General features: G+C 40.8%; 1 protein-coding gene across 4 annotated transcripts in view; it reads right to left on the reverse strand.

The window, feature by feature from the left end:
• Nucleotides 1-26404, reverse strand: part of MYO5A (myosin VA) — a 166181-nt gene that overhangs the window by 63753 nt on the left and 76024 nt on the right. For all 4 annotated transcript variants that reach the window (XM_084754566.1, XM_084754564.1, XM_084754567.1 and 1 more), the window contains exons 7-14: nt 24955-25036; nt 24176-24283; nt 15803-15909; nt 12882-13147; nt 12068-12149; nt 8482-8622; nt 6051-6176; nt 3808-3891 (exon numbers count right to left, since the gene is read on the reverse strand). In XM_084754566.1, coding sequence (XP_084610692.1) covers nt 3808-3891; nt 6051-6176; nt 8482-8622; nt 12068-12149; nt 12882-13147; nt 15803-15909; nt 24176-24283; nt 24955-25036 — 996 coding nt within the window. The remainder of the gene's footprint in view (nt 1-3807; nt 3892-6050; nt 6177-8481; nt 8623-12067; nt 12150-12881; nt 13148-15802; nt 15910-24175; nt 24284-24954; nt 25037-26404) is intronic.

The following is a 26404-nucleotide window of genomic DNA, read 5'->3' on the forward strand; positions in this document are numbered from 1 at the left end:
CTCTGCCTCACATGTGCTGTGGTTAAAGGTGTTTACGTTTAGTAAGTGAGTGGATATTAGTCAATACAGTTAGGTGAAAATTCCTGAAACTAGTCTATAGCAATATCCTGTGATATGGACACATCTTTCTTACACTATTATATGCTATATAAATAAAATTAATCATTTGTGCAACTCAAATCATACTTGCAACCACCATAATCTCAGATTATTTTTTTAAAAAAAGATTTTCTATGAGACCACTTTTACTGAAAAATAAAGTCATGTGACTTCATATCCTCTAACTGCATGGGCTGGGAGACAGCTTAGTAATAGAGTGCTCCTTTGACAAGCATGAGGCCATACACTAAATCCTTAGTATCACAAAAAAAAAAAAAAAAAAAAAGAAAGAAAGAAAGAAAGAAAAAATGGACACCCACAAAACCTGTCAGGGTAGGTAAGGAAGTTATCCATGGTGAGTATACCTTAATACTGGCTGCCAGTTCAACGTGTGTATGTCCTGTTTTGCAGAGCAAGTACTGTAGTCTAGCACACTGGCTGCACAGAAATAAAGAACTGTTCCAACATTATCTTGTATGGCAGAATGAGACCCATATCCCAAAGAGGAAATATTAGTTCCTAGTAGCTAGATATGAAAACTCAGTATAGGAATAAGAATCTAGAAGATTCTGTGATAGGTCAGCAACTCCAAAGTCTTAGCTATCATAACATTCCCAAATAAATTGCTGGCTCCACCTTAGCAGCTACCAAAACTTCATTTTTTTTTTAATCTCTTTCCTGTGAAAAGTTTAGTAGAAGTGGGCTACCATCCCATATTCACCAGTAGGTACTACAATTTAACTTGATATCTACATGTCTAACAGAAAACAGATTAGTTTCCAGAGTACACAAATAAACACACATGCAAATGCACACATGCCCGCACGTGTGCGGGCGCGCGCGCACACACACACACACACTCACACACACACACATTTTAGGTAGGGTTAGTTTTAATAGAAACTCTAAAATAAAATTCCCTATATTACTTTTTCTATTTTAAAAAAGTGTACTGCCAGGCGTGGTTTCACACACGTATAACCCCAGCACTTGGAAAGGCATAAAGATCATGAATTTTTTGATGACCTGGGCTATACATCGAAGCCCAGTTAAGAAGCTGGGTGTAGTGGCACATGTGTCTGGAGTGTCAGGACTTAGGGGGTAAATGGAGGAGGTTCAGAGCTCCAAGCCAGTCTTGGCTGCACGTCTACACAATTTGAGGCCTAAATGACATCCTGTCTCAACAAGCTAACAATAATAAAACCAAGCAACACGGAAGGAGGTGACTCAATCGGTAATGTGCTTGTCTTGCTCAGTGTGAGCTCCAGCAGCCGCATAAAAAGTTGGGCACAGACCATGTCCCCTGGAGGGGGAGACCTGGTGGCACTCAGAGGAAGGACAGCAGGTTACCGAGAAGAGACTTGATACCCTATGAGCATATACAGGAGGAGGTAATCCCCCTCAGGAACAGTCATAGGGGAGGGGAGTAAGGGGAAAATGGGAGGGAGGGAAGAATGGGAGCATACAAGGGATGGGATAACCATTGAGATGTAACAAGAATAAATTAATAAAGGAGAAAAAAATGAAAAAAAAAGTTGGGCACAGTCACACATGTCTGTAATCCTACTATGGAGGAGAAAATAGGAGGGTCCCTGGGGGTCACTGGTCAACTGGTCTAGATAGTGTTCCTAAGGATAGCCCGAGATTGTCCTCCTGCCTCCACACTTGTGCTCACGCACGCACACACACACACACACACACACACACACACACACACACACACACACACCATCAACTGTTGCATCAGAAACTGTTCTTCTTCACAGGCACTCTTCTTAGCGTCTGTTCCTGACCCTCCCTGGCAGCCTCTGTAACATCTGGCTTCGGCGGATCGTATCTACACGCCCTCTTGAGCAGCCATGCTCAGTCTCATGGCTCTCAAGAGCATCAAGTTCTAAGCGTCCAGCACTTCTCCTACCTCCCCTTTGACCTGCCTTCATCCCCCACTTCCCATAGGGCATTTCTACCTGTCTATCTCTAACAGACGTTTTAAGCTAAACACACCTGAAACAGACACAAATGGATCTTACATTGTTATAATCACACAAAAAAATTCTCTTCAAAACACACAGCACATCCAACTGGTCCTTCCAACAGAACAAACGGGTACTGCATTCTAGCTGCTCCATACCAGGCTCAAAGGGAAGATAATGTTCTGGCCTTTGGCAGAATTGCTGCAAAGACTGGGAACAAGAAAGGCCTTTGAACTTATGTAAATCATAAGCTATCCTCACTTCAGCTGCAACTATGGTGCATAGCCTGGTGCTTCCCACTGACCCGTGAAGTATGTTGCTTCTTTCTGATGACTGGACCCACTGGCCAAACAGGAAAGTAAGTCAGAACAAAGACAGAGCTGTGGTGGGTATGTCCAGAATGAAAACCTGTGCCTTGTTTAAGCTAAATTATTTTGACAAAGTATTAACAGCAGGATGTCATGTTTATATTATAGTTTAAAGTGATTAAAAACCTCTTAATCACATTTAATCTTGATTTTTCTATAAACATTTGACTCATTTCTGAGGGCTAAAACTAGAATTTGGTCATTATTATTTATGTGATCTTTAACATAATTGATTATAAAAGTTGTATTTTAAAAACAAGAATCCTATTGTCCACATACTATTCCCACAGATGCTAAGAGGATCCCTTCAAATAGGCCAGAAAAACAAGAGTGCCAACCCGCGACCTAGAAGGGCCGCGTGAGTGCTCTTACTTTTTGAGTATTTGCAGCATCAGTAACTGGCTTCCTGGTTTGCTCCCGTAGGCTGACTGTGTGCCCCTCTCCCATCCTTTCCAGATGAAGGTCAACAGGTAGAAGTACAGGCCAGCTTGACAAGCAATGTAGCGTACTTCTTTGCCTTCTGGAATATTCTTTCCTTAGTGGAAAGTGGTGGTTCTAATATTTGTTCTTATGAAAATGTAAATTCAGCCAGGTGTGGTGGTGCTCTCCTTTAATCCCAGCACTTGGGAGGCAGAGGCAGGTGGATTGCTGTCAGTTCGAGGCCAGCCTGGTCTATAAAGTGAGTCCAGGACAGCCAAGGCTACACAGAGAGACCCTCTCTCCAAAAACCAAAAACCAAAACCCAACAACAACAACAACAACAACAACAACAACAACAACAACAAAGAAACTGTAAATTCAAACACTTTGGGTCCCATCAGAACTACACCCATGATGACCCAGAGTCAGGCTCCTCCTGGATGGAGCGCACGATTCTAGAGAACCCCTTCAAAATGACACAGCAGGGACCCTCTGCTCTGAGTCTCCCACAAAGAGTGCAGTCACACACAGGATAGTGTGGAACCACTGTGGGGACAACGGCTTCACATAGAGCTGAAAGACCACGGGGCAGAGAGGCTAAGGGCAGGTTCTGAGCAAGAGCCTGTGTTTAACCTAACTTGGGAACTTACCAGCCATAAGTCCCTACAGCCCAGCTGCCTCATCTGTAAGATGAAGCAATGTGATACTACCTCGATGTAAGAATCACACATGTCAACATTGGAAAGGTACTCAGTACAGGACCTGACACATACATTTGATGAATTAAAAACTGTAAATAAAACTGATTTTTGTTAGAAAAATAATAATTATTAGAAAATAATAATAATTACTGTTGTTGTTAATTATTATATAATAATAATTAAATGCAGAGGCAATTAACATTTCATGGAACATATCCTGATAAGAGTAAGTCTATCCATGGTTACCTTGCTTGATTTAAGGACTTTAATTTGTTCTTCAAAAACGGTGTCTTTATTCTTTTCAAGAAAGCCTTCACACTGGTACTCCACCTGAAATCACAAGAAAAAAATATCTCCTAAACTGACAAAACTATTGAATAGATATTGTCATCATCAACACAAGCCTATTTGTTTGCCCAGGCTCTATGACTAGCTCTCAGCAAGTGCTGTCATCACTCTTTTCTAGGAGATCCGTACCATTCCCAGGCAGGAGTGTGGAAATTCCCTGTGGTAAACACAAAGGGCTCCTAAGTCCTACCACAGAGCTACCTGCACCTCCATGCTTCCTGCTACACTAATCCTAACAGCTAAGAAGTGGAACCAGTGTCCATGTCCATCAACAGATGAGTGGATAAAGAAAATGTGGTCCATATATACAATAATTTTATCCAGCTACAATAAAAAAAAAATCATGAAATTTGCTGGAAAAACTGATGCAAGCGGAAACCATTATGTTGAGTGAAATAAGCCAAACTGGAAGGACAAATACTTCATGCCTTCCTTCATATCTGGATCCTATATTTCAATTTGTATGTGTATGCGCACGTGCGTGTGTGCATATTAATCTAAGTCATGAAACTAGAAAAGAGAGTGTACCAGGAAAGAAATTCTCTCAATGGGGGAGGGGAAGGTAATGGAAAACGTGTGACGGGAAGGCAGAATTGGGCTATGGGATATGAAATGGCACCGCAAGAGGGCAGGAAACAGTGGGAAGCACTGCAGGAGGAGGACTAATAAGCACCAAATATGTAAGAAAAGCATAAAATGAAATCCATAGCACATATCAATAGTGCCAGTACCAATGAGGCAGAGGCAGGAGGGTTAGGAATCCAAGGTGTCCTCAGATTCACAGTAAGTTTAAGGCCAGCCATTAGGTACATAGATCTTGTCCCCCCAAAACCAAACTCCATTATCTTATATTTTAACATAAAAAAAAACTAATAAAAAACCAGTAGAATAAAATAGAAATATGTAAACGCCAGTAAGTCAACAAATAGCAATTTCCTATGTAAGAGTAGGAAAACTGAGGTCAAAACGATCTATCCATTCACGGGTAAGGAGACTTGTAAGCTGGTCTTTTCTGCCAAGGTCAATGCTAGCTGCCCCGGTGTACAGTCCAAGCCACCATCTGCACAGGCTGAAGTGTCCTTCTGAGGCAGTGGTTCTCAACCTGAGAGTCGAGGCCCCTGCTGGGGCGGAATGACCTTTTCACAGGGGTCACTTAAGATTATTGGAAAACACAGATATTTACGTTAGGATTCATGACAGAGCAGTGAAATAACTCTGTGGTTAGTCTCTCCCCAGCATGAGGAACAGTATTAAAGGGCCACAGTGTTAGGAAGTCTGAGAACCACTGCTCTGAGGAGAGAGAAGATTAAGTGGAGAGAGTGTGGGGAGAGGCAAGGAGCTGGTGATGGACAGAGGGAGGTGGCAAATACCGTATGCTTTGGTGAAGTGGGCCACTTGAGAATTAATTCCTTCTCCTCTAAAACCCACAGCTGCAGGCACTTGCCACTCAAGGGTTCTAATCCTGTACTCCTTAGCCGGCCTTAGCCGTCCAGAGGTTCCAAGCCAGGCCTAGACAATCAGTGAACATCACAAAGAGGCCCCCAGAAGTCTCACAACACTGCCCATCCCACAAATTCCTTGAGATGTAAACTAGTTACATGGTCCCCAACTTGCTAAGTGAACTATAGAACATATGAAAAACATATTTTCACAAAGGGTGACAAAAATCCACTTTCTACTAGGAAACCTGTGAGACTTTTAGAATTTTACATGTACTCAGAGATGCAGTATGTACATACCCCATTTTAATACTACCAGAAAAGTTTAATAAGTCATCTATAATACACATTACATAAACATTAATATTTCCATAATATATAAATACCCATCTTAAGTAGGCTAAAAATTATAAATAGATCCCATGTTAGTTCAAGTCAGAGGTCGGGTTTGGGTGCTAAGCAAGTTATGAAAACACATTTGGTTTTCAGTTTCTTGGCTTTCAAACCTTCAGTCAAAAGACTTTTGACTCATATTTATTTAATATGTAATCCAACTCAAGTTAAAGTAGGAGACAACCAGACACCAGCACTGAAGATTGTTTCTCCTGAAAGGACCTTAAAGAAAGAAAGCATTGCAAAGAAAAACAATTTTTATTATAATTTAAAGTATTAAAAAGGAAAAAAGACAAAAAGTGTCCTTACTTTGTCAGCAAAGTGTTTGATGATGAAAGCTTTGTTTGACATGCGGGGCTTCTCAAAGAGGGCACACTTGTTCAAATGTGTGTTGTACAGCTTTTGGGCCCACGTGTCATCTGTGCCTTTAGGCATCTTGGGGAGAAAAAGAAAGAGGAGTGACTGAGAGCAAAGAGTTTTCTGCTACATCAGCAGTACGGAACCTCTGCTCAGCACCGCACTAGCCACCAATGAGGAGCACGCAGGAGCCCTGCCCTGGGCTGGCCCAGCACAAATTTGAGTGACAATGCATGCCCCAGGAGCCATCAAATCAGTATTTAATTTTCTGACACAATAAAAGCTTTACAAGTGAAAGATGAAATAAAACAATTAGGCATACTTTATTTTTTAAATTTGTCAAAGGGGCTGGGTATGGAGGTTCACACCTTTAATGCCAGCACTTTGGAGGCAGAGGCAGGTGGATCTCTGTGAGTTTGTGGCCAGCCTGGTCTACAGAGCGAGTCCAAGACAGCCAAGGCTATACAGAGAAACCTTGTCTTGAAAAACCAGAAGTTAAATGGAGGTAGCATTTATATATAGTGAAGTATTAATTTAATCCAGAAATGTATGAACTAGTAGTCTCTTCTTGCCATTTCTAGAAACTTCATTATTTTTCCTGTTTCTAAGACATGCACTTGAATGGGCTCATTCCATATACTCCTTATAGTTCCCCTCTTCTGGCTACTAGGTTGTTACTAACTTTTTGTTATGACAACCGCCATAGTCCCCACACACACATAGTGTCAGTGTATTAGCAAGGATACTTATAGGTTAAACTCCCAGGCCAAAAGGCATCCATGGTTATGACACTGCTTTCCTCTAAATTTTGTTGAGTGAATTCTTGCCCTTCACCAAATGTACACATGTAATATTAACTTAATCTGAATAAATGAAAGGTACTAAATTTAAAGTAGCCTGTTTGGCAGGTAAAAGCAAGACACCATCTTTGCTTTGCTTTCTTATTTTTAATCTCAAGTTAAAAAGAGGGAGGAATGGGAGGATACAAGTGATGGAATGGATTGAGTTGTAATCTGAATAAATTAATAAAACTTAAAAAAAGAATAGATAAAAATAAAATTAAAAAATAAAAAAGAGTGCCTTTTTATTACATGCATTCTTTTGTAAAAATGCAATTTTATTTATTTGTTATTATTATGTGTATTGAGGGCACATGATGCCATACCCTTTCACTTATGGGATCTGGAGATCAAACTGAGGTTGTAAGATTTGCATAGGAAACGTTTTTACTGAGTCATTTCAGTGACCTCACACTCATTGTTCTCTCTCTCTTTTTTTTTTTACACAACAGGGTTTTCTCTGTGACACCTTGGTTACTCCGGATTCACTTTGTAGACCAGGCTGGCCTGGAACTCACAGCGATCTGCCTGCCTCTGCCTCCCGAGTGCTGGGGTTACAGGACGGCACCACAGCCCCCAGCCCCACATACATTCTTTTTTTGTTTTTTGTTTTTCGAGACAGGGTTTCTCTGTGTAGCCTTGTCTGTCCTGGACTCACTTTGTAGACCAGGCTGGCCTTGAACTCACTGCGATCTGCCTACCTCTGACTCCCAAGTGCTGGGATTAAAGGCGTGCGCCACCACGCCTGGCTTCCCACATACACTCTTAGCACACAAGTCTAGCTCCTTATGAGACCAACACACGATAAGCTGTAATGTATTGTATAGAAACTAAAGGAAGATTAAGAAAAAAGATAGAGTTGCCTAAGGTCATTCAGTAATAAAGTGGAGGAGCCAGTGACTTTCTAACATGCTACATCTTTAAATGTTAAACACTATTATTTGTGAGTAACAAAGAACAATTAGCTAATATTCAAAACTCACAGCTACTTAGAACTATTATTCAAAAAAATTTTTTTGTACAGTTTCTTGTATTTCTCTCAATATATCCTATTGCTCAACAAAAACATTAAAGATAAAACAAAAATGAAGTGGTAGCAATTGTACCTAATGTCAATTTGTAGTCAGCAGAAAACAGAAGGGAAATCCTCCTACTTTCACTTTTAATTAGAATCCTTGGAGTTGGGGCCAGTGAGATGGCTCAGCAGGTGAAAGCACGCGCCATGCAAGCCTGACAACCTAAGTACAACTCCAGATCTCACAGGAGGAGGAAAGAATTGACTCATGGAAGCTGTTCTGATTTCGCATGTGTGTGGTACGCACGCACGCACACATGCGCGCGCACACACACACAAGCAAGCACATACATAACTAAATAATAAAACACTTTAAAAAGAACCTTTGGGGTCTAGTGTCTCTAGAACGTAAGAGTGACCCCCAAGTTGTCCCAGTGACATTCTGGAGAGTCTCTGCTTGCACCCACTTGTCTTGTAGCCTTGATGCATCTATCTTCACAGACTAAGTACCCCAGAGAATCACAGTCACCTTGCACTCTTCATCCAGCAAATCTAGGATGCCCAGTTTAGACTCTATGAGATTGATGCAAGGCTGATTGTCATAGAAGTCTATGAGTGTCCACGGGATTTGCTCCTTCATATATTCCTCCTGTTCCAACTTGAAGACATGCTGGAATAAAGAGAAAATGGCAGTCATTATGAGATCATCACCACAGAAATGAAGTCAAGCACATTTTCATAGAACACCGAGGACACACCAACAAGAGACAGCTCATTGCTTCCAGCAGCCACAGCCTCATGGGGAAGCGTGACTGAAACCATACACAGAAAACCTCAGCTACCAATCTCCACCATGAACACATACATCTATGCATATAGATTTTTTTTCTGTTATATTTGAGGAACGGTCTAAGTATGTAGACCAGGATAGCCTGAGACTCTCTATGTAGCCCAGGCCAGCTTTAGACTTGCCCTCTGCCTCAGCCTCCCAGGTGCTGGAATGAAAACCAGGCATTACCACAGCAGGCCTAGAAATAAATGTTTGAATAGCAGATAAATATAATAGTCTTTGTGATTTTTTAAAAATATACATTTCCAAAGCTGTGTCATGTCTTTTTGCCTGGATTTATTGCACAGAGCTGTTAATATGAGGCACAGGAATGCCTTAGCTGGCATTGACCAACTACGCAGAAAAAAATGCCTTCCAGATTACTGCACAAGCTAGGCAGTGCTCTTGACGTAAAACCCGATTCTTCTCAGCTGCTTTGTGTGGAATACAGATGCCGCTGAATTAAACGACAGCTGTCCTTGTATCTCGGCCTTGATTATTCTCCTTAGGGAACCCAGGGCTCACTTTTCTGGCACATACACTGAATCCCGCAAGTGGCTACAAGCACTACCAATCCCCTGGCACGCTGCTGGAGCTCCAGGCACCAACCACACTGCTTCTACTCATCTCTCCTCCCTGTAACCAGATCGTGATTGAGCCTGCGTGTCAGGCACTGCATGCGGCCAACGGCACAGACACTGATGCTGCAGTGTGAACTGGGAGAGAGATCAATAGTCACAAAGAATAAAAGTATAAATGCTGATAATGCTATTACAAAGGAGGATAACCGAAGTCCTCATCAAGCGTGGCTATGGGCATTTGGGTAGGTGTCCCTGGGTAGGTGTCCCTGGGTAGGCGTCCCTGGGTAGGCGTCCCTGGGCCAGACCTTGTAACCTCATTCTGAAGACAAATAGAAGCTAAACTGGTCCAGGTGGGAAAGTCAATCCAACCACCGCTTCTGCTCCAGCCAAACTGGCTGACAACACAGCGTCTAATCCCACTACACATGCTAACAACCGCTACTGGCTCTTAAATTTCTCTTTACTCCCAGGCTTGGTAGCACACGCCTGTAATCCCAGCAGAGGCAGGCGGGTCTCTGTGAGCTCAAGGCCAGCCTGGTCTACTAAGTGAGTCCACGACAGCCAAGGCTACACAGAAAAACCCTGTCTTGAAAAACTAAAACCAAACTAAATCAAAACAAAATTTCTCTTTCCTTATTTCTTCGGGATCCTTTAACTTACTCTTGTCATTTTTTTTCCCCTAGAAAAACAAGCTTTCTGTGGCTGTGACCTAGCAATACCTATTTTCTAGGACCTCAAGTTTAGAACTTAAAGGTATCAGAGATTTCTGAAACACACACACACAGACACACACACACACACACACACACACAAACACACACACACACACACACACTCTTTATGCACTTGGAAATTTCCCATGATATTCTACATCCATGGAAGTATCATCTTAATCATCTTAGCTCACTCGCAGTAATAATCCTTTTTTTTTTTTTTGCAGTAATAATCCTTAATCAAAAAGATCATCCAAGCCAGGCAGTGGTGGTGTGGTGCACATGGGAGGCAGAGGCAGGTGGATCTCTGAGTTGGAAGCCATCTTGGCCTACAGAGTGAATTCCACAGCAGCAAGGGCTACATGGAGAAACTCTGTCTTGAAAACCAAAACAAGAAAACCCATCCACATAATCAATATACTTCTAATTGACAAATGTCTTCTGTTCTTTTTGATAAAGGGGTAAATGGAATACCATTGAGAAGTGAGGCTCTGGGGGCTAGGGACATGGCTCAGCAGTTAAGAGCAGCTGTTGTTCTTGAGGAGGAGCTGGGTTCGGTTCCCAGTACTCACAGGCAGCTCACAGCCATCAGTAACTGGTGGAGAAGGAGTGAGCCCTGTTATTATGGAAAACTGTAGGGTTTTAAAGACCACTTCTATGTTATTTCATTGTATCAGACAGGTTCATATGTTATACAAATATGGTGTGAATGTTTATCAAAGTACTTATACTTTATAATGTAAAATACCCTAAAAGTTTAAAACTTTAGTCCCAAATGTACACAACTCCAATCTGACTGCCTGTATGCAGAAATTTTAAGTTTTCTTTGCTATTTTTTAGTATTTATTTCATATTTTAAAAACAATATCCTTAACACGGGGCTAGAGAGATGGCTCAGTGGGTAAGAGCACTGGCTACTCTTCCAGAGGAGCTGAGTTAATTCCTAGCACCCACATGGTAGCTCACAATTATCTGTAACTCCAGTTCCAGAGGAACTGACATCTTTGCACAGACATACGTGCAGGAAAACATCAATATACATAAAATAAAAATAAATAAAATACTTTTTAAAATCTTTAAAAGAATATGTTTATCAGTTTTTTGACTTCTCAATTTGAACCTCTGTTTTCCTCAGTTATTGGTTCGTCTTCAGCAACATGTACACACACACACACACACACACACACACACACACACACACACACACACAAGGTTTCCATATCATAGATCATAAAGTTTGAAAACAAGCAACATCTAAAAACAGGAAGAAGTTTATCACAGTTGAAAGCTTACTCTTCTTTAAAGGACTCAACAAAACCTAAAAATGAACTGTGCTATCTCTAGCTTTACCTACTACAACAACCTTTGTTCTTTCTGAAAAAGAAAAGGCTGTTTTTCAAGCACATTTTAGTATTTGTATACTAAAGCATGGGTTACTTTGAGGGAAATTGATCATTTCAGGCCAAAAATTTTGCTAAACCTGGGTGGTGTGGTGGTGGCAAGTCTGTAATCCAACACTTGGACTTCATAGGAAGGAGATCAGCTCAAAGCCAGTGTGGGCTACTCCCAAAATATGCTCTCTGCCACTGCCTCAGTGAAGAACATGGTAAATGCTGTTAGCTAACTCCACATATAGCTAGCAGAAGGAAGCAGGGTTAGTGCCTGCCTGTCCACTTCTTGGCTCTCTCACTCAAACTGTCTGTCCCAAATGTTCATTCCTCATGGTAAGGGATAACTCTCAAGCATTTTTCTAATGTTACGCCAATTTGTAATGTTCTATTCCTTGGCAGCTCCATTATTCTAAACCCCATAAAATAAATACAGTTTAAGAGTTTCAGAGACCAAGCTTCTTTTAAAGAGAGAGAGAGAGAGAGAGAGAGAGAGACAGAGAGAGACAGAGAGAGACAGAGAGAGACAGAGAGAGACAGAGACACTAGGAATTCAAAAGAAAAAATTACAGCAGAATTTTATTCAAGAAAGAAAAATTCTTACCATGTTGAATTGCTGTTGTAGTTTTTCATTTGCATAATTTATGCAGAACTGTTCAAAACTATTTATCTCAAACGTTTCAAATCTGTAATATGAAAAAAGTGAGGTAAGAAGAAAAGAAAATGAAAGCTATTAGCTTTCTAAAAAATATTTAAAATATGCACACAGGAAGAGAAAAATGGGAAGTTCCTTAACACAATCACATTTTCTCTACATATCACATAAAGGCTTGACAGTTGGAAAGACAGAACGGGATGAGCACCAGCTGAGATGCAGCTTCCCTTTATATGGCCCTGCCTTGGATGTGCAGCCTTGCTATGTGAGGCTCACTTGTCCTCCAGGAGGAAACAATAAAACTATACTAGAGCCACAGTTTCTGTCAATGTATTCTCTCAAGTACACACACGGAGACAGAAATAGTAACCATAGGTCTTCTGAAAAACTGAACCAGAGTAAAAAATTAGCTGACAAGCAAGTCCACGCACAGAAGGTATCTGGTATCCAGAGAAAGCAGCTAGAAATGAAATTATATTTTTAGAAATTCAATAATTTATCATTTCTCAACCTGAAAACGAATTAATTCAACCTATTATCTTAGTTAACAGGCTCTGGAGTTAAGCTAAGTTTTGTTTAAGCAATGTGTAATTTTTTTCCCCTTTTGTCATCATTTTATATCCATCATCCAAGACACTTCTGAGCGGTTCTGAGTAGGATTTCCTTCTCTTCTCCAGTAGAAAACACAAGTGCTCAGTTACAAAACGCTCCCGACAAACAACTGGTTCCCAGCAGAGTGGGGCAGCAGGCCAAACGCACTTACCCATAAATGTCCAGCACGCCGATGAATGAGTGCTGCTTGACTGCAGAATGCAGCGCCTGATTGACGTGGTCGACAATCCAGTTAAAGAGCTTTGCGTAGATGTGCTTTGCCAGAGCATCGCGGGCGTTTGTAGCCTGCAGCTTAGGGATGGGCTTGATGTAGGTCTCTGTGGCAGTAGCCAGCTTTCGGTGGCAGAGCCAGTGACACATCTCCTCATAATCCACACCCATGAGGTCACAGAAGATGATAAGAGGCTCGTGCTTGGGCTACGAAAGGAGAATGTGTTATTGCCTATGGCCAGATCAATCAAAGAATAGTTCCTGAAAAGGGAAGTAACACGATTCAGCAATATCTCTGTCATACTGACGTCAATGTCACTCACACCTAATCAGTGACAATAATCAAAAGCATCCATAACCCCATATCTGTATGTCACTTTGCAATCTCTTGTAGGGCTCACTTTAAACAACAACAACAAAAACTTTCTTGGTTCTTCATAGCTTTGCCTATATTACTGTTAGGACACATTCAACCACTCAGTCAGAAACCTGCCAGCTAGTCAAGAAATCTGTGCCTTTAAACAAAAACAAATATGGCTCCTGTGTGGTTCGAATGAGGATGGCCCCGGAGGCTCATATATATTAATCCTTGGCCCCTAGTGAGTGCAACTGTTTGGGAAGGATTGGGAGGTTTATCCTTCTTGAAGGAGGTGTGTCACCGAGAGCAGATTTGGAGGTTTCAAAAGTCTATGTCACTCCCAGTGTCTCTTTATCTCTACCTTGTGCTTGTGGGTCAAGATACAAGCTCTCAGCTACTGCCTTAGTGCTACACCTGTCTGCCTGCTGCCATGTTCCTTGCTTTGATGGTCATGGACTCATGCTCTGACACTGTAAGCCCCAAATACAGTCTTTCTTCTATAAGTTGCCTTGGCCATGGCGTCTCATCGCAGCAACACCCAGTGCTCACTGTCCTAAGGGACACAGACATTGAAGTGTGAACCCTGAAGCGCGTCAGACACAGTGCTGAGACTCCATAGGCGAGCAGTTTGCTCTACCCAGCAAGGCAGAAGGCAGTGGCTTTATGTCACAGGTTAGGATGGTCAAGAAGAGGAAAGCTGTCGAAGCTGAGGGAAACAGCAGGAGGGGAAAAGCTTCTGTCGTAGGTGAGAAATGAGCAAGGGGAGGGACGAAAGCTACGAAATTAAAGCAGAAATGTGTTAAACAAAATCATAAAAACTGTGTTTGATCTTTATTCTCAGGCCACTGAAGATCTGAAGACAGTGTGATGTCATTTGAGGGGCCTTTGAGGTTAGCATTCTCTAATAACTGACATATCCCTGCATCCCTTGCATGTCTTCCTTGACCACACAGAAATGGATGCTTGATAAATACTTGTCTTGTTTAATGCACGTTTGTGTGTTTTACTTTCCCATTTCTTGCATCTGACAACATTTCTGGGGAATGGGCTGGATATACATTATCTCTCGCTGAAAAATGAGGAAATGAGATCCAAGAGACAAACAACGTGACAACAATCACACAGCTGGTTTATATCAGCACGGCCATTAAAACCGAAGTTTTCTGATGCCCTCATCCCTTCCCCGTCAAGTGGCCTTCCCAGGAAGTAATCCCTTCAGATACAAATCAGTAACTTCACTGACAGCAACTACTGGTCTAGAAGAAGCGGTATGTGCTTCAACATGCACAGACATGGAAAGACAACATACTACATGAATCAACTTATACTAGTGTCCACCACAGGTAACTCTACAGAGGCAAGAAGCAGACTCAGGGTTGTTTGAGTTGAGGAGATGGGGCATGGGTTCAAGTTGGCAACAGGAAAGGGGTGCAGGCTTCCTTCTGGAAGTGTTAAGCTGCCTGTGGTGATGGTCGCACATATCAATGAACACACTCACAACCATGTATAGGTGAAGATAAAAATAGTATACCTCAATAAAACTGCTTTGGGGAAAAATACTGAGGCTAGGTATGAATATGCACACCTGCACTACTGGCATTCATCAGGCTGAGGTAGGAGGAGTGTCACAAGTTTGAGGTCAACCTAGGCCACAAGGCAAGACTATAAAAAATAAAATAAAACAAAAAGAAGTAATATTTTCTTAAAAGAAATTAGGAGTTTAAATCAGACTCATTATTTTCTCCTTTTAAAAAAAATGCTAGGGCCAGAGAGATGGCTGAGTGGGCAAAAGAGCTTGCCACACAAGCTTGATGACCTAAGTTCCATTTCTGGGATCCAGGTGAGAAGCTGGGTTTGGTGGGAATCATCTGGAATCCCAAGACTCCATGATGGAATGGAAAGCAAAGCCAGGAGAAGTGGCCAGAGGCTCCCCGGCTAGAGCACCAAGGGCAGGTAGGAACAGGACAGACCTGCCTCAGCGGGGGGACGGGGGCGGGGAGGGGAAGGTGAGGGCCAGATCCCACATGTGCATGGCACATACATGCCAGCACTCACATACACATAAATGGATGGATGGATGGATGAATGATTAAATAAATAAATAAATAAATAAATGGGCTGGAAAGAGAGGTCAGCAGTTAACAGTTCCTGCTACACAATGACCAGGACTGAAGTTTGGGTCCTAGTACCCAAATAACAAGCTAATGCCTGTAACTGTAGCTCTCAGAGATCCAATGCCCTCTCCTGGCCTCTGCGCACATACACAGGAATAAATGAAATAATAATAAATGAAAATATTAAATATACTGTAGGTCTAGGGAGGTAGCTCAGTAGGTAAAAAGTGCTTGCTGTGCAAGTACAAGGACCCGAATTTGCCCCCATGTTCAAAAAGCCTGACATGACGGCACGTCACAAGTGAGGGCCCTAAGGTCTATCCTCAGTAGTAGTAAACAAACAAAACTAAGAGAAAGGCCGCCATCACATTAAGCTTGCTGTGGACTTACAGGTATTGTGCAGCTGTCTGAATCTCGAGATGCAAATGCAACATTGCCTAAGTGAAGGATGCCAGCGAGTATTCGAAAAATTCCCATTTGGTAAGATTCACTGATTCCTGAAATAGAGCAAACAAACAAGCAATTGATGTCAGAACAGCAACAAAGTAACAATAAGAAGACTTTAAATCAGCTGGGCAATAGTGGCCCACGCCTTTAATCCCAGCACTTGGGAGGCAGAGGCAGGCAAATCACTGTGAGTTCGAGACCAGCCTGGTCTACAAAGCGAGTCTAGGACAGCCAAGGCTACACAGAGAGACCCTGTCTCAAAAAACAAACAAACAAAACAAAAAAAAAATATTTTAAGTCTACTATTAATTCTTAAATATTGTCAGCTCTATGTATTATATACAGAGTCACATATAACGATACTTTCATCTTTTTGAAAGCAACACAATGGGCAGTTTTACATTGTGGGTTATGAAGCATGCCTGATCTGGTCTCATGTCCTGTCACTGCTTTACCAACCTGTTACCTCATATAGAGAGGGAGCTGCATGTATCTATGCTTTGATTTTCTCATTTGAAATAAGGGAACAATTCTTCAAAGAGTATTTGTAATATTAAATGAGATAGTGTACAAAGCACACCTGGACATGAGAGGTATAAAAAATGATCATTATTGTCATATCCTAGATATATAAGTATTTTATTAATAGTATTGCTACTCCAAATGCATACTGCAGTCCAATAAGGTGATTTAAGTTGGATTATTGAATTATCTCTAAGTATAGATTAATTAGAAATCAAAGAGATCCCAAAACTGGAATGGTTCAGACAGTTTATATCCCAAATTAATGAGTGAAGGTCCAAACATGCCATCTGAACACAGCCTCACCAATAAGGTGAGATTAGAAAGCTGGGTGCTTTTTGGCTTTTTACCACTTCTGGCTTCATTACTGCAGTGAAGAAATTAAGTTCTAGAATATTAAACATGGCTGAGTCTGCCTGGAGCACAGCCAGCAGAGGTGAGCTGCATGTTGTTCCCTGAGCTCGATTGCATGCCTTCCTCCCCTGGAGGACTGCCAGGCCTCAAGAACATCCAGATTTGACTCCTCCCTGCCATTCCCCTGCCTGCTGAGTCTGCCTGGGGCGCAGCCAGCAGAGGTGAGCTGCACGCTGTCCCCTGAGCCCGATCATCAGGTCTAAGACTCTGCATCCCTTCCGGAGGAGGCTTCTTGTGGGAACCCAGAGCACAGGCAGCAGAGGTCAACAGCACGCTGTCCACTGAGCTCCACTGTCAGGTTCAAGGCTCCTTCTGCCTCCCTGAGGAGTCTTGCCAGCAGCAGGAACATCCAACCAACATCAGGAACAACCAGATGGCTAAAGACCAGCGTAAGAACACAATCAGCAAGGCCCAGGGCAGTATGGCTCTATCAGAGCCTAGCTATCCTATTACTGCAAGCCCTGGATATCCTAACACAGCCAAAAGAATAGAAACACAATCTTATTAAGATGATAGAGGCCTTTAAAGAGGAAATAAATAAATCCATTAAGGAAATACAGAAAAATACATTCAAACAGGTAAAGGAAATGAATGAAACTTTTCATACCTGAAAATGGAAATAAAAGCAATAAAGAAAATACAAACTGAGACAATCCAGGAGATGGAAAACTTAGAGAAGAAACACAAGCATGAACAGAATACAAGAGGTGGATGAAAGAATCTCAGGCATAGAAATTGAAGAAATCGGTACATCTGTCAAAGAAAATGTTAAATATAAAAAGTTACTGTAAAAAATAATCCAAGAAATCGGCGACACTAGGAAAAGGCCAAACCTAAGAATAATAGAAATAGAAGAAGGAAAATACTCCAAGCTCCAAGGTAGAGAAAATATTTTCAACAAAATCATAGAAGAAAACTTCCCCAACATAAAGAAATGCCTATAAACACACAAAAAGCTTACAGAACAGAAAATAGATTAGACCAGAAAACAAAATCCTCCTGCCACATAATGATCAAAACACTAAATGTATAGAACAAAGAAAGAATATTAAAAGATGCAAAGGAATAAAAGCCAAGTAACATGTAAAGACAGACCTATCAGAATTACATCAACTTCTCAACACAGACTCTAAAAGCTGGAAGGGCCTGGGCGATATGCTGTAGACTCTAAGAGACTCAGATGTTAACCCAAACTACTACACCTACCAAAACTTTTCATCACCATAGATGGAGAAAACAAGATATTTCATGACCTAACCGAAGTTAAACAATATCTTTGCACAAATCCAGCCCTACAGAAGATACTAGAAGGAAATGTCCAACCCAAGGAGGCTAATTATACCCAAGAAGACAGAGAAAATACCATACCAGCAAAACAAAACAACACTCTCTCTCTCTCTCTCTCTCTCTCTCTCTCTCTCTCTCTCTCTCTCTCCTGTCTCTTTCCCTCCATCCATAACAATAACAGGAATAAATAATCATTGGTTTTTAATATCTATCAACATCAATGGACTCAATTCCCCCAATAAAACACAGGCTAGCAGAATGTATGCAAAAACAGGATCCATCACTCTGCTGTTGCATACAAGAAACACACCTCAACAACAAAGATAGGCATTACCTCAGAGTAAAGGGCAGGAAATTTTTTTCCAAGCAAACAGACCCAAGAAGCAAGCTAAAGTAGCAATTCCAATATCTAATAAAATAGACTTTCAACCAAAATTAATCAAAAGAGATGAGGAAGGACACTTCATACTCATCAAAGGAAAAATCTACCAAGATGACCTCTCAATTCTGAATATCTATGCTCCAAATGCAAAGGCACCCTCATTCATAAAAGAAACATTACTAAAGCGTAAATCACACATTGAACCCCACACATTAATAGTTGGAGACTTCAAGACCCCACTCTAACCAAGGTACAGGTCATCAAGACAGAAACTAAAGAGAGAAACAATAAAATAAACAGATGTTATGATTCAAACAGACCTAAGAGATATCTACAGAACATTTCACCCAAACACAAAAGAATATATATTCTTCTTAGCACTTCATGGAACCTTCTGTACAATTGACCAAATAGTCAGTCACAAAGCAAACCTCAACAGATATAAGAAAACTGAAAGGACCCCTTTTTATCTTATCAGACCACCATGAGTTAAAGATGAACTTCAACAACAATAACACAAACAACAGAAAGCCTACAAACTCAAGGAGACTAAACAACTCTCTACTGAATGGCCACTAGGTCAGGAAGGAATAAAAGAAAAATTAAAGACTTTCTTGAATTCAATGAAAATGAGGGCACAACATATGCAAACTTATGGGACACAATGAAAGCAGTGCTAAGAGGAAAGTTCATAGCACTAAGTGCCTTCAAAACAATAATGGAGAGATGTCCTACTAGCAATTTAAAAGCACCCCTGAAAGCTCTAGAACAATATGAAGCAATCACACTTAAGGTTAGACAGCAAAAAATAATCAAATGCAGGATGAAAAATCAATAAATTAGAAACAAAAAGAACAATTCAATCAACAAAAGCACAAGTTGGTGGTTCTTTGAGAAAATCAACAAGATAGACAAACCCTTAGCAAACTAACTAAAAGGCAGAGAGACAGTATCCAAATTATCAAAATCAGAAATGAAAAGATGAACATAACAACAGACACTGAAGAAATCGAAAGTATCATTAGGTCTTACTTCAAAAGTGTGTAACCCATGAAATTGAAAAATCTAAACAAAATAGGTAGTTTTCTTGATAGACACCACTTATTCAAGTTAAATCAAGATCAGGTAAACAATTTAAAAAGTCCTGTAACTCCTAAGGAAATAGAAGCAGTCATTAGAAGTCTCCCAAAACAAAAACAAAAATACCCAAAACAAAACAAACAAACAAAAAAAACACCAGGGCCAGATGGTTTTAGGGCAGAATTCTACCAGACTTTCAAAGAAGAGCTAATACTAGTACTCCTCAAACTGTTCCACAAAATACAAACAAAAAGGAACATTGCCAAACTCATTGTATGAGGCCACAGTCACCCTGGTGCATAAACCACACAAAGATTCAACAAAAAAGAATTTCAAATTAATTTCCATTATGAACATTGATGCAAAAATACTCAATAAAAACACTTGCAAACCAAATCCAAGAACACATCAAAAACACCATGATCAAGTAGGCTTCATCTTAGGGATGCAAGGGAGGTTCAAAATACAAAAATCCAACAATGCAATCCACCATAAAAATGAAACTTAAAGAGAGTAACCACATGATCATCTCCTTAGATGCTGATAAAGCATTTGAAAAATTCCAACACTCCTTCATGTTAAAAGTCTTGGAGCAATCAGGGGTACAAAGTGCATACCTAAACACAATAAAAGCAATATACAGCAAGCCTATAGCTAATCGCAAATTAAATGGAGAGAAACTTAAAGCAATTTCACTAAAATCAAGGCTGCCTAATCTCCCCATATCTATTCAATATAGTACTTGAAGTTCTAGCTAGAGCAATAAGATAACTAAAGGAGACCAAGGGGAAATAAATTGGAAAGGAAGAAGTCAAAGTATTGCTATTTGCAGATGATATGATAGCATACATAAGTGACCCCCAAAATTCTACCAGAGAACTCCTACAGCTGATAAACACCTTTAGCAAAGTGGATGGATACAAAATAAACTAAAAAAAAACAAAACAAAACAGTAGCCCTCTTTATACAAGTGATAAATAGGCTGAGAAAGAAATTAGGGAAACAACACCTTTCACAGTAGCCATAAATAATGTAAAATATCTTGGTGCAATTTTAACCAAGCAAGTAAAAGATCTGTATGACAAGAATTTTAAGTCTTTGAAGAAAGAAACTGAAGAAGATGTCAGAAAATAGAAATATCTCTCATGCTCATGGATTGGTAGAATTAATATAGTAAATATGGCCATCTTACCAAAAGCAATCTACAGATTCAAATGCAAATTACCATAAAAATTCCAACACAATTCTCCACAGACCCTGAAAGAGTAATTATCAATTTCATAAGAAAAAAAATCTGAGATAGCTAAAACTGTAATAAAAGAACTTCTGGAGGTATCATCATCCCTGATTTCAAGCTGTACTACAGAGCAATAGTAACAAAAACTACTTGGCATTGGCATAAAAACAGGTAGGTTGCTCAATGGACTAGAATCAAAGAACCAGAAATAAACCCACATACCTATGGACACTTGCTTTTTGACAAAGAAGCCAAAATCATACAATGGAAAAATAAACGGTGGAAAAAAATATAGCAGCTGAGAAATACATGGTACTGGTCTAACTGGAGGTTTGTATGTAGAAGAATACAAATAGATGCATATTTGTCACCATGTACAAAACTCAAGTCCAGGTGGTTCAAAGACCTCAACATAAAGCTGGTCTAATAGATGAGAAAGTGAGGAACAGTCTTGAACACACTGGAACATGAGATGACTTCCTGAACAGAACAACAGCTCAGATCCTAAGAGCAACAATTAATAAATGGAACCTTATGAAACTGAAAAGCTTCTGTAAGGCAAAGCACACCATTAATAGGACAAAATGGCAGCCTACAGAATGAGAAAAGATGTTCACCAACCCTATTATCTAAACTATAAAAAGTACTCAAAAAAGTAAACATGAACAAACCAAAAAAACCATATTAAAAAGTGGGGTACAGAACTAAACAGAATTCTCAACAGAGGAATCTCTAATGGCCGAGAAGGACTTAAAGAAATATTCAATATCCTTAGTCATTAGCAAAATGCAAATCAAAACAACTCTGAGATTCCATCTTACACCTGTCAGAATGGTTAAGATAAAAACTCAAGTGACAGCACATGCTGGTGAGGACGTGGAGCAAGGGGAACACTCCTCCATTGCTAGTGGTAGTGCAAAGTTGAACAACCACTTTGGAAATCAATCTGGCGGCTTCTCACAGAAGTAGGAGTTGTTCTACCTCAAGACCCAGCTATACCACTCCTGGGTATGTACCCAAAAGATGCTCCACCATACCACAAGGACATTGCTCAACTATGTTCTTAGAAGCTTTATTTGTAATATCCAGGAAGTGGAAACAACCTAGATGTCTCTCAACTGAAGAATGGATAAAGAACATATGGTATATTTACACAATGGAATACTACTCAGCTATTAAAAACAAAGACATCATGAAATTTGCAGGCAAATGGATGGAACTTGGAAAGATCATCCTGAGTGAGGTAACCTAGACCCAGAAAGATATTCATGGTATGTATTCCTTTATAAGTGGATATTAGCCATAAAGCACAGGAAAACCACGCTACAATCAACCAACCCAAAGAAGTTAAGTAACAAAGAGGGCCCAAGGTAGGATGCTTGACTCTCACTCAGAAGGGGAAATAAAATAGACATTGGAAGTGGATGGAGGGAGGAACTGGATGAGAGGGGCGGTGGAGAGGGGAACATGGTTAGGGATCAGATGTGGAGAGAGCACGGAAGGGAGAGGGCTGGGCTTGAGAACAGAAGTCAGTGGGGTAGCACCTATGGGACCAGCCAGAGACCTGGAATGGGGGAGGCTCTCGAGCATCTATGGGGGCAATCCTAGTTCAGACTCCTAGCATTGGGAGATATAAAGCCTGAAGTGGCTACCTCTTGTAGCCAGGTGAGACCCCCAGTGGAGGGATAAGGACATCAACCTACCCACAAAATTTTCAACCCAAACTTTGTCCTGCCTACAGGACGTACAAGGATAAAGATGGAACAGAGATTGAGGGAATGGCCAACCAGTGACTGGTCCAACTTGAGAGCCACCCCATGGGAGAGACTATTAATGATACTCTGCTGGCCTTGAACTCAAATATTCTCATCCCTCTGCCACCTGAGTGCTACCACATCCAGCACTGTACTGACCCTTCCAAATTCTTAAGTAGAACAGTGTTCTCTAGGCCTTAATATGCACACAGGTCACTGATAGACCTAGTTAAATTGCAGATTCTGAATCCACAGCTTTATGAGAGTCAGCATTTTTAGCATGAGCTATAGTGGTTCAGGATCTAAGCTCCCTCACTTGATGGTATGTCTCTAAACACCAAAATATGATAATTGAGTTACTTGTATTTTAAGGTTTTATTTTTTTATTTTAATTTTTAAATATATTTTATTAATTTATTCATATTACATCTCAATTGTTATCCCATCCCTTGTATCCTCCCATTCCTCCCTCCCTCCCATTTTCCCCTTATTCCCCTCCCCTATGACTGTGACTGAGGGGGACCTCCTCCCCCTGTATATGCTCATAGGGTATCAAGTCTCTTCTTGGTAGCCTGCTGTCCTTCCTCTGAGTGCCACCAGGTCTCCCCATCCAGGGGACATGGTCAAATATGGGGCACCAGAGTTCATGTGAAAGTCAGACCCCACTTTCCACTCAACTGTGGAGAATGTCCTGTCCATTGGGTGGATCTGGGTCAGGTTTCGAAGTTTACTCCATGTATTGTCCTTGGCTGGTGCCATAGTTTGAGCAGGACCCCTGGCTCAGGTCTGCCCGTCATAACGTTCTTCTTGTAGGTTTCTAGGTTAATTTTAATTTTATTAATTTATTCAGATTACAACACAATTGTAAGGTTTTTATTAAAAAAATAACAGCTTTAAAAGTTGTGCAGCTCTAGGTATGAAGCGATTTGTATGGTGACTTAACACTTTCAAATCACAGAGAGAACAGTGGCATCTATTTCTAAAACACTGGAATAACACTGTGTGCATGTATGACATTCTCAAACAGTAAGATTTTAAAACTTCATTATCAAAAAAACAGCAAAAAGAAACCAGGAGAACACATGTGTTCTGACACCATGCCAACTTAGCTATGTTTCCTAGCTACAACATAGACAGAGCTCTGTGGTGGCACAGTAGCACATGCCTCCATCCTCACCTGAGAGGCTGAGGCAGAGGGATTGCAAGTGCCCTGGGCTACATGGTAAAAATCTGTATCTAACCATTACCAACAAACAAGCCAAAACAAATACGCAAGCTCTGAAACAACCCATCAAAAAAGACACACAGAATGTAAATTTATATAAAAATACATCTCATTTAGTTTCAAACCCTAGATTTTTGTAAATTTTTAAGTTTAAAATTAGTCTTGCCTCTCTGATCCTCTGATGCTGAGATAGGTTTTTAAGGTGCAGCTCGCTAATCTTTGGTACATTTATGAGGTGAGCCACCGTTCCCACTATCTAACCCTAGAACCATTCTCAGAAACGTCATGAGCTCCGTGTCTGTGGAGTCTCCCAACATTGTTTACCAGTCAACACAAAGACAAACCGGTATTACAAACAAAGGCCACTGAGTCAAAACGACCAGCACCCAAGAGTTCAAGGACAAGATGACATTACCAAGTAGAGTGCAGGCCTGCCTGGTGTGCGCCATCTCCTTGGCATCGTCCACGCCTTCGATCATAGGGCTGCCTCCTTGCTTCGTGTAATGAAAACTATCTGCGTGTCCTGCAGTGAAGGAAAGTCAGTGATTTCAGTCTATGAGAAGGACCTTGCTTGGACTCCACCTTACAACCATGCTGGATTAGAGGCGGTGACAGTACACTGGGACACACAGGGTTTGGAGTCTGCCCAGTTTAAACTCACATCCTAATACAAGATTCAAGATATTATCTTAATTGGTGAAATAAATGATACTTTTCTTCAGGTTTAACTTCAAACAAACTGCTTTCCTCTTTCATCAAAGCAGTTTCCAAACACATATAAGGCAGAGAGGTGAGCCGGGTGGTGTCGACACACGCCTTAATCTCAGCACTTGGGAGGGAGAGGTAGGCGGATCTCAGTGGGTTCGAGGTCTACAGGGCTAGTTCCAGGACAGCCAAGGCTACACACAGAAACCCTGTCTCCAAAAGACAAAAAAGAAAGAAAAGAAAAGAAAAAGAGGAGGCTAGAACGCTGAGCCCATCTATTCCACACCCACACGAACCAGCTGTCACAAGGCCAATCCTGTACCTGACAGAGCCACTCACCCACGTCCATGGGGGTTCTAAAGCCAGCTGCAGACCCCAAGCACCATTTTATTCATAAATGTTTGAGTACAAAGTAGTATTTTTTGACAAGCTTGACAATGCAAAGCTTAACAAGAACACCAACACAGACTCTCTAGTGTGATTCCATACCTAGCCGCAGAGCTTTAAACTCGGGTAACTTCGCTGAAGCACAGAGCTGATAGAAGACGTGGTAGTTTCTCTCCTCTTCTGCCTTTGAAATAGAAAGAAGAGTTTTCAATTGTGGCATCTGAATATAAAGCTCAGGTAAACATATTATATAGCACTTTAATATTTAATTATCTCAGTAACTCTCCAAATTTTCCCATGCTGATTTAAATAGTGAAACCTATGCTTTATAGTGTTTACAAGGTAAAAGGATGGCTTGAGACTTGAAGCCAGGTGGGCATAACAGTAAAACTCTGTCTCTTGAAAAGTAAAATCTAAGTATAAATGTGTTAGTCATATTCAGTATAAAATACCAGCCAGCAAGAACGTTAAGGCTTTTGAGTACTGCAGACTAACCTCAAGGCCTCAGACTTGCTAGGCAAGTGTTGTCGGCCGCTGCACTATAACTAAAGTCCAGTTTTGACTTTTTATTTTGAGATAGTCTTAATTAATCGTCCTGTCTGGCTCTGAAGTTTCTGTAGATCAGACAGCCCTTGAACTTATGAGACTCCTAATTCAGCCTCCTGAGAGGCCTGCACCAGTGTGCCTGGCATAGCCATGTTCTGAATCAGTGGACGGCCTGATGGATGGCCACAAGCACCAGACACTAATAATTCTGAGGAAGCTAAAATAATTTCTTTTTTTTTTTTTTGGCAAGGCTCACCACCATTTTCTCTTAATAATTTCTAGATTCATGGTTCTCCTAATACTGTGACTAAAAGAGATTAATCTCATCTTTGCCATATTTTAGAGATGATGATCTCTTGTGACTGTAATAAATACATAAGTATACTCAACATATATTTATATGCTTTGTATTATGTAATATATATTTTCCTATCAACAATAATTTGATAAAATAAAAAGATAATACTTTATAAGCAAAGGTAAATTTTTAGTATTGCCTTAAGTCTTTTTCCACATACACACCCAGAGTACAACTGCAAATTTTACTGTACATATGAAGTTGAACACTAAAACCCAATCGATGTATTTTTAGATTTTTGCAATATATCAATCTGGATAAATATTAGCATTCGTAAGGTTAAGGGAAGTCTTGAGGCCTAAAGGAGTCAGTGACTACTGCAGGGACACAGGACACTGAACAAACATACTAATGATGACAAGGTCAGGTGGTTTGGCACACAGAAACTAGAAAAACAGGTGGGTCTGCAGAAACACTGCTGTCATCTTTGTGCAGGATGCCTAATGCCAGCCCACTGATCTGGACTGCGGTTCATTCGCTATTACAAACGTTCTCAATGTTCTCCACTCCGGAAGGCTGGGGAGGGGCTAGACTCACTGCCGTGCCTATAGATAAGGGTTAGCCCTCAGCATTCGTCATTAGGCAGCCCTAGCCACTGGTCAGCAGGCTGACCAAGGCCAATCTCCTATCAGGAGTACCTTTGCTCAG

The sequence above is a fragment of the Acomys minous genome (genome assembly GCF_964271855.1).
Source record: "Acomys minous genome assembly, chromosome: 13".
In the NCBI taxonomy this organism is placed as follows: Eukaryota; Metazoa; Chordata; class Mammalia; order Rodentia; family Muridae; genus Acomys; species Acomys minous.